Source organism: Aplidium turbinatum, chromosome 10, assembly GCF_918807975.1.
Source record: "Aplidium turbinatum chromosome 10, kaAplTurb1.1, whole genome shotgun sequence".
NCBI classification, from domain to species: domain Eukaryota; kingdom Metazoa; phylum Chordata; class Ascidiacea; order Aplousobranchia; family Polyclinidae; genus Aplidium; species Aplidium turbinatum.
In genome coordinates, this window is record NC_137481.1 from 9990556 (window position 1) to 10000000 (window position 9445).

The 9445-nt window shown below is 36.3% G+C and overlaps 1 protein-coding gene across 1 annotated transcript in view; it reads right to left on the reverse strand.

The window, feature by feature from the left end:
- Nucleotides 1-344: 344 nt before the first annotated feature.
- LOC145778623 (uncharacterized) overlaps nt 345-9445 on the reverse strand; it is a 9454-nt gene continuing 353 nt past the window's right edge. Inside the window, exons 2-11 of the mRNA XM_082590152.1 lie at nt 8791-9014; nt 8250-8416; nt 6529-6765; nt 5912-6148; nt 5325-5591; nt 4580-4752; nt 3069-4176; nt 2575-2782; nt 1511-1696; nt 345-1171 (exon numbers count right to left, since the gene is read on the reverse strand). Coding sequence (XP_082446278.1) covers nt 1121-1171; nt 1511-1696; nt 2575-2782; nt 3069-4176; nt 4580-4752; nt 5325-5591; nt 5912-6148; nt 6529-6765; nt 8250-8416; nt 8791-9014 — 2858 coding nt within the window. The 3' untranslated portion in view covers nt 345-1120. The remainder of the gene's footprint in view (nt 1172-1510; nt 1697-2574; nt 2783-3068; nt 4177-4579; nt 4753-5324; nt 5592-5911; nt 6149-6528; nt 6766-8249; nt 8417-8790; nt 9015-9445) is intronic.

A 9445-nucleotide genomic window follows, 5' to 3' on the forward strand; every position in this document is an offset into this window, starting at 1 on the left:
TATCCACTAGGGGCCGATGAATTGAAGAGGTGTCCTTAAAATGCGTGACTGAAGCGCACATCAAAGAGCCGAACCAGCGCTGCTTGATCTTGCGGTTTTATCGTTTACAAAGTCGGGCGTTTTACCAACCAACCTATCGTCTATCGGGCTTAAGCTTTGAATCGATAAAGTACGGTACGTTATTGAATCGCACTTACCGAGTGTTGAACGATCAGGTTATAGTAAGTTTGGACAACTGCAATAATAAATTCAAAACATTATCTTTGCCTCTCAACTAGACAGATGTCTGTCCCTCTGCAGTATCACGTGTTCACAATAAAAAAAAATAGCAAACAAGCTTGTTTATATTAAACAACTAATATTCAAAACAGCAGTGAAAAAGTACTTATAAATATTTTAAATCGATTTACCGAAGTAGCGTTCGTGCTAAGGGAAAGGCACGGTGACTTGTAATTTAAAAATAATACCTTATAAAATCAATACGCTTGTTAGTTATGGTTCTAGCCTACTCAGGAAACAGAATCAATGGCTTTTTCGTTGCATCAACTGTTAGCAAATTAATAGAAAGAATAAGATCAAAAACCATGGATCAAGGTCGTTTTGGTGATCATTCTTGAATTCACTTCCAGATAAATACAATATATTTCAAGCAAAAAGGCAGCAAAATCTAACAACCGTTCAACAAATATAATAAATCGTAAGAAAATATGAAAAATGGTGTCAAGCAACATGATCACAAATGGATTTTTTGTCCCCGAGATTTATAAAATAAATATATTGACATTTCCTGTGCAATGAATTTTACATCATCGTTAATAACAAGTAACTTATTTAACAATGATATAGTTAGTAACATGTGATATTACGGAAGTGCCTTGTCAAAACTTTCATAAATCTTTAGTACGTTCTTTGGACCAGTAAGGACACTGTGATACAAAAATATATGAGCCTAATGAGTAGCCTATATTAAACAGCTCTTTTCTGCATAAAGTAAGCCTAAGCGCAGCACAACAAACACATTGATCATTTTGTTTTTGGACATTCTACAGATTGTCAGTGTCACCACAATTGCTTAGCTGAGGATATCGTAGGTAATTTACTAATTTAGTTGCAGATGAGTTCATTTGTCTTCTTTTGTGACGTAGTGAGATTCCTTCAGCATGCACTGCATCTGGTGTTGAAAACAGAACATCGTCTCATTAAATCACTAATTTCAGCGCAGGCAGGATACTAAATAATTATGAACACTTTATTTTTCAAAATATGATTGTTTTTCTGAACTTAGTGTATTTTCGCAAGACCTCTGAGAGCTGATTTGAACAAAACTAAAAAATTTGTTAGGGTAGCCTATGCCGAAAGGTACAATAGCCTAGGTAAGCTTATAGCAGGGAATTTTTTTAACGGAAAAGAGTATTTGAAAAATGTGGCCGTTTTTTAAAAGCAGAAACTTCAACACATGACAAAGCTTTAAAAAAAAATTAAACAGGCTTTCCATGTAGAAACATCGTACCCATGCAAAGAAACTCCCAGCTCCTTTGCTGATTTCTTGAACAATATCGATGTTAAGTCCCTCTAATATTTTTTCAACTTTATTCCTCAACTCAGGCGTTATGTCACCCGGAGCGCTGCGGCGCACACGTCGTGTGATAGACTGGTCTCCTAACTTACCAATCAAATTTTGGACGTCGATCCATTTCTGAATGATAAACAATATCATTTAAATAAAAAAAAATCGATACTTAGGCTATATTGAAAAAAGCAATTTAAAATCACCCCAATGAATATATTCATATAATTGATAGAGATTGGGCAGGGTAGGGTGAAAGGATAGAAAATTTGCAACCTCTTTTTGCAGTGTTTACAGACCACTTTAGCGCAATAAAAACCTGCAATTTGAAGTCGATTTTTTGTCAATATTTTGACAATCGAAAACATTAGGCTAATGATGACCCACGTGACGAAGTCTGCTGCACCAGTCACTTAGTGCGCACCATGCTGGGTATTATGTAATAACGTGTGAAACTACTGGTTTTAATCCTTCAAAACAGCCTTTTCAATTCAAAAAAAAAATCGGGTACCCAAACACAAAACAAGTTTGATTTTCAACCTGTTTTGCTAAACCATTGTTTTTTAAACTGGGGTGCACAAACCTTAAAATTCTGCAGGTAATATTTAAGGGGTTCACGTAACCTTGTACCTTTTTGTTTTCTGAGGTTTTGATTGTTCGTTTTTGTTACAAACTTATCTGCTGATAAATTGTACCAAAAACTAGCGCAAACGACAATGCACTCAAATTTACAAACGACAATAAACCGGTTAATAAACTTTTTTATTTAAGATTTGTAGGCCTACCGTGTTTTAATTTTTTAATTTTAAAAATAAATTGAGTGGTCCGTGATGATTTCAAGAAGAGAAAGGGGGGCCAACCAGCTAAGTAAGTTTGGGATTACTCATTGCTGTGTTTGGCCTGTTTGACTTCATGTAGCTAATCACAAACGTTTAATGCTGATCATTTTTAAGTGTGTAGCCAAATGATTAAGTTAACCTACAATTCCTTGGCGATATAAAACTTACTGTAACATTTTTTTGTTTTTCACCGAGCATCATCAAGGCTGCCGTCATAACAGTATGAACCGGCTGAGGGGGAGTGGGATAGCGCTGGATTTCCGATATCAATGATCGATTCATTCCAGAAATTGCTTCCCTCAACCGATGGAGTTCTCGCAGGTGAAACAACAGATCTTTAGCACATGCGTAATCCTCACCCAGTTCTTCCACATAGCTAAAAAAGTTAACATAATGCGCTAAGTCATCCACAGACAACTTGAAAGTAATATTCAAAAAAATCTATCAAAGCAAACCACATTTCGACACTGGCGTGCAATTGAGAAGAAAGTTCAACCTAATGCTAAACGCCAAAATAGCCTACAAAATATCTTACATCACAGAAACAATGAAAGTATTCAAAAAAAAAATGAAAGCTGATTATCACAATTTTATTGCAGACCAAAGTTTGTTCACAGTTACCAGGATAAATGTAAAATATGAATGAAAACACTATAACCTACCCTCCAAAGTCTGCTTGGTCTATGGATTGTTCTAGAGTGTAAATATCTCTCCTTTCAATTGCATCCAAAAGTTTGTTTCTTATATGTGCAATAATAAGCTCATCCAACAGTTCCTCAGCTTTAACGTATAATGGAATCTCCTTGTCCTCATAACCACTGTTTTCGCATCTGTCTAAAGCATCTTGCAAGAGGGATATATCCCGGGCTTTTATCGCCACTTCCAATTCACGATCAAGTTCGTTTATTGCAGCTCTTTTTTGTTTTTCTTCGCGAATTTGCTTTCTTTCTGCTTTCTTCTGTTTTCTTTCGATTTTGATAAGTTTAGCAGTTCTTCTCTCGGCTTTTTCCAACAAAATTGACTCGCCAGAAACGTTAGCATCTTTAAAATCAGCTATGGCTAAAGTCAGTTGCGCTATATCACGAGATTTTATAGCGACGTTTAATGCGGCAATTCTGGTTGTTGGATTAAGAAAATCAATCAAATCTTGGGCATTTTTCAGCTCTAGCTTATCCACAAATGGAGCTTCCTTTGCAAACTTTAACGCTTCCACTATATCATTGTAGTTTCGGTTGTCACACGCTGTGTGTAGTGAGTCTAACGCTTCATTCATTTTGTCCACCTGACATTGCAGTTGTTCAGTACTCATTGATGCAGTAGTTAATAAATCGTCGTCTGCTGGGCCGAAAACACCTTCAAACTCGTGGGCTGATTCTTTGAGTCTTGTCATTGTCTGGACACTTTGTGTGAGCTTTTCTAATGAGTTTGGAATTTGTGGCAAGTCAAATAGTAGCTTTGTTGCTTCCATTTCATCAATGATAGCATGTTTTCGTCTGAGATCATGCAACATCGCTCGTGAGTCATCAAGAACCCGCGAATCATCAGCAGTCATTGTAAAGTTTTTATCGAATGATAACTCCACCATTTGTTCTATTAAGTCAGCTAACTGTGCTAAATTTTCCGCTTTAGCCGTTCGAGCAATGGCACTTTTTATGGATTCCATTTGCTTTCTGTAATCCACTCGCCCCCGAATTGTTTCGAGCTCTGCCTTTGCACGCAAAAGAATCGCTTCATCAATTTCCTCTCCCATTGATGCAAGATTTTCCAAAGCTAAAAAAAACGAATTTATCAGAACAAAAGTCCGTTTAGTTCTAAATATTTGTAGCCAAACCTCTTAAGTTCAGAACAAGTTACTTTTAATTTTGTAAGAAAAATTGTGGACACTTAAAAAAATAAGCAAAACGTATGTGCACGGTCTGAAAGTTACTTTTTTGCTTTCTTTTTGATAAATTGCATTGCAACGTCTGGTCTTGTTATACCAAGTTAAACTTTGAATAAAGCATTCCACAATTAAAAACAAAGCAATAAATAGGGTTCAAAGTTAACTTACTTTTTAATATTTTCATGCATCTCATCCTAACTTTAAAAAGCTGATTAAAGGATAAATAAATTGTTGCTTCTTAACTCTATGTTTATAGCAACCCCTGACAGAAACATAAAAAAGAACAAATACCTTTGATCATTCCTCCCATAACAAGCAAGTCGCCAACGTTTCGAGCGTTTTGCAATCGCCACATGGCGTCGCCCTTGGCTCGTTTCATCCTGTCTTTCTCTCGAAGATTTTGAACAACTTCTTCAGCTTTTTCCACGTCTCCAGTTTTATCGACAAGGTGTAAACCGGGTGTTCTACAGAGATTTTGACAATAATTCACTACTTTATTTGAGACGCTTGTCGCGAAAATGATTTACAATATCAACTGTTTAACATTAATAATAATAACGAAGTTTAACAACTGTGTTCCGTTCCATGTCGGCAGCAGTGGCCGAGTGGTTAGCACGTTGGGCTCGCAGTCGAGAGCCTGCATGTTCGACTCCAGCCACCCGCACTTGCTGTTGTTTCTCTGGGCAAGAAACTTTACGATAATTGCCTCTACCCAGTGATCGATTTCGAGTAATGGGTAGTACCAAATTTAAGTCATAAGTAGAGTAGACAACCGGAAACAGACATTGCCGTCGGCTGCAGCGTGGGTCAGGTGTACGTCGGAAGGCGTACACCGATGCATAGCGCTCAAGTCCGCTTTCCCGCAATGCAGGATAAAGATAAACCAAACAAACAAACAAAAGTTAGTGCAAATCTCTACTACCACAACGAACTCGCAGCATCAGGCTAAAACAGATCGTAGTATTTACTTTTGTGAAGTAAGCAACGCTCATGCTGCTAAAACCAAAAATCAATCAATATTGAACAATGGTCATACTTAAACACGGCAATAGCTTCCATAAGCTTTGAAGAATCCTCCAATGCAATGAGATCTTTCATTTCATCTAAGAGCTGATCTTCTCTCTCCACAAGTTTTAAAAGTCTTTCACCGTCTCTAATCTGATCCAGATCAACTCCATACTCAGAGCAGAATCTCAACGCTTTTCTAAGATCCTCGGCGTTCCGAGCTTGGGATGCATCCATTAGTTTCTGCCACCATTCATCGTGCAGTTGTTTTCTTTCAGCTTTCAATTCTTCAATGACTCTAACGAAGCAGTTTTGATAAAATCGTAAGCGTTAAACGGTTACAGCTTTCAAAATCGATTTACAAAAATACATTGGTGGTTGAAAGCTTAATTTATCGTGTTGTATTACAAATTGCGACTCACAATAAATGTAATAATTTTAGTTTAACACAGCTAATACAGAGATAGGTTTACAGCTATAGCGTTCGGCAACAGTAAAAGCAATAACTCTCATTATACGATAGGCTATTTTACAAATAGCACACCACATCTAAGCTCTCATTTTTCAACTTCAAAATACTTTATGTCAAGAACAACAGAACAAGATTGGTAGTCTTACTTGTATCCGTCTTCTATGTCTGATCGTAAACTTGTTATTTCCGCTCCTTCAATGTGGGCTATTGCTGCAGATATTTTCTGTTCATTTCTGTGATCAATGGCCTCTCGTAAAGCATCCTTCATGTCGTCAGCGCTCTTTCCCTTCAGATGACGGTTCTGTTTTATTTTATCTAATGCGTCATTTGCTTCTTTAAACTCTACAACTTTGTTTGTGTAGTCTGATGGAAGGCCTATGGCACTGAAAACGCAAAAAATGTTATTTGGTTGATTTGATAAAAGTCTTTCAAGGGGCTAGGAAAAATGAAACTACACTGTATCATTCGGATACAGAGTATTTTCTTATACCGTAAATATCTTGATTTGGGGCCGAAGGATCTCATTGGTACTGGGCCCAAAATATTCTATCAACGGCCCTGACTGAACTATTGTGACAATAACTTCATGTGGCAGCGTAAACATGTCAATTTTTCTGAAGGAGTCCACCCATTGAAATATGAGTAGGCTACTGGGCAATGCCACATAGCAGTGCACAACATTAGGCTACACATTGTACACAACTTACTGCGATTTATTGATTGGCCGTCATTGCAACTCATGGCCTAAAAATAATTGTCTTACTTGAAATTTGCGATAGCGGCTAAGATTATTTGCTCATCGTTAGCTTCGGTGGCAACATGTAATGCGTTTGTGCATTGTGAAATTTGACTTTGCAAATTCGCAGATTTTTGATGAATTCCGCTATCGTCTTTGATCTCTAACTCTTCAAAACGTTTCATGTACTCTGTCAAGGCTTCGATGTCTTTGTTTTCGAATGAGTCAGTTAAAAGAAAAGTAGCTCGTTTCCACTCGTTTAAGCTGAAATAGAATGCACAAAAACTATTAGAATAGGCACCTTCCGAAGATCCTGCAAAGGGTGAAACAAGCTATAAAGGTTAGGCTACTTTGATAATACTGATTCAATCTAATTGAATTAGCTCTGTTTAGCATTGCGTCTGGCACTGAGCACTCTTTTTTGGTATTGATACCATTTATCGTATGATTTTTTCTAATATGTTGCACGGCCTGATTTGTCACATTTTGCAGAAATTTTTAGGTTTTTCTAACTTTGAGCGAACGTTTGAAAATTTTTTTCTAAAAATTAGATTTTTACGCTTTCTTTATTCTTTTCCCCAGATGACACAATAGGTTTTAACATCTTCACATGTTGAAAAACAAAGAAAATTTGATTTTGTAGATTTTAGTCAGACTGTTAATTTTCAATAACAGTCTGATTTTGCGTTTTTTAACTTACTTTTTCTCATTTGCTACTGCTTCCCCAAGGCAACAAAAAAGTTTTTTGTCATTAGAAAACCGCAAAAAGTAAAAACATCTCAAAAAATGTCAGTCAAGCACTAGCAGCAGCTGTAATCAAAATCTGCAAAATGTGACAAATCAGGCCGCATCTCCAGGTGGCCATGTATGTTGTTTTATTTTATGTTACTGATAACCTGATTAACTGATTCATTGTGGGAATCTTAATCCTTGGGCTGAAAAAGCCTCTTTGAAAGCTTAATTCTGGGAGGTTCCCATACAGGCTTTGAATAAATTTAGGCAAATAAATTCTTGGAAAATTCCATCCTAGAAAATATCTCAGAGAGAAATTTTTTCTGGTAAAAATGTCCTTTCCGGTAAAAATTCCTTCGAATAGACATCGTAGAGAAGAAGTTATTAGTCCATCAGTCAACTGTTCAGTAAGCCTAGGATTAGCATTGGAAGCAGTTTGTCACAAAATTAATCATTATTTAGTAGTTCTGTTACTTGTTGACTTGTAAGTAAGTTTATAGCTAATCATCTCTAGCAAATAAAACCTTAAACGTGTTGTAATTACAAACTAAAACTTGACTTAACTCAGAATATTTCAAATAAGCCACAATGATCAAAGAAAAATTCCCTTTCGATTGGCTATGTGTTGAATAGCCAAGCAAGATTTTAGCCACAGTTTGGCAGAATATTAAATTTTAGTAATTTTAGTTAGTAAATTTGTTTTTGCTTGACCTATAAGCAAAGTTTAGGTCTCAACTCTCAACCCTATCCCTGTCTCAACCCTATATCTTGTGAGATGAACTGCCGTTTTTGTTATACTACTACGGTATTTTTACGAGCTAATGTTATTATCTTGCTGCTTCTTTGTTTGTACAGACGGATGCTTAGAGCAGACAAAGAATAAGAGATCAATTGGCACTCAATCAGACTAAAGCCGAAAACCTTTAATTTTTTGTATGCATTTGTTTTGGGTTTGAATAAATAATGTTAATTTCAATGTTGCTCAATTAACTTTTGTTGTTGCAAATACAACGTACGTTTTCTCTGCTCCGACCAGCAATTCGCTGTCCACTGAGTCAGGTCCAGCAGTACGAGTTTCCTTGATTGCAAATTCCAGTACAGACACTCTTCCAACTTCCATAGCATCTTTGAGCATGTCTTCATTTCCCATCCAGTGGCTGAAAGTTTCCGTCGTGTAAGACTCCTAAAAGTTTGTGTAGGATGAAAAGCAATTTTAAGTAGCCAGCTTATATTTTTTGTGTTGATCGATATTATTCTATTTGGAAAGATTGGGAAATATACAGTAGCCTATAGGCTATATCCAGCTAACCTAATCAGTAATAAGCCTAAATTAGCTTTACAAGTTCTTACAATTTTGCAAATCTCCGATCATTTGATGATTGGCTAAACTTGCAAACTTCGATATTGCGGAGATTAAATGCTGCTCCGGAGCAATATATCGAAAAATCAAGTGCTAGTTTGAACACAATTATAACTATGCCGATTGAAGTAATTAGACAGACTAAACAAATAGTAAAAATATGTATATCCTAATGTTTGTTTGATGTAATTTCATACCACGTTGGCGGGACTCTCAGTCCAGGCATCTACATGCACCACTTCATATCTACTATGACTCTTTCTGCAGCAAGCGGAAATGAAGCAGCATCCACATGGACAACAAAAAAACACCAAAATGAAAATAACCAATGCAATTATGATCACTCCAAGAACACCTCCAACAATTGCCGCTTCCAAAATGCCGGACCTTGCAGAAACGACAACCGCAACAGTTGTAACTTCTGGAAAAACCATCAAAAAGAGTTCATTTGTCAAATTACCTAAAGCCTATGCTGACAACAACTTTAAAACCACGAAAGTATGCTGTAGGACACGTATCAAGCAATGCTGGTCATTGCAAATGATAGTAAAAAGTAAAAAAATTTCAAAACAAATAGGCTAAAAATCGACTTGAGAACATGGGCCTGTCACAAGAGTAGCACATATGTAAAAATAAATATTATATCTATCAAAAACATATCTCAGGGTAGCCAAATCAGTTTTTTTGCATGAAGAGCAGATCGAAACGATTTTATGGTTTAAATGAAATCAAAACATCAAAATTCTTCACCAAGAATTTAGCTCGAAACAAAATTAAGCAATGAACACTTGTAAGTCTAAGAAATTAGCAATCGTTTTGTTTCGATGTCAGAAGAAAACAAAATAAAAATTT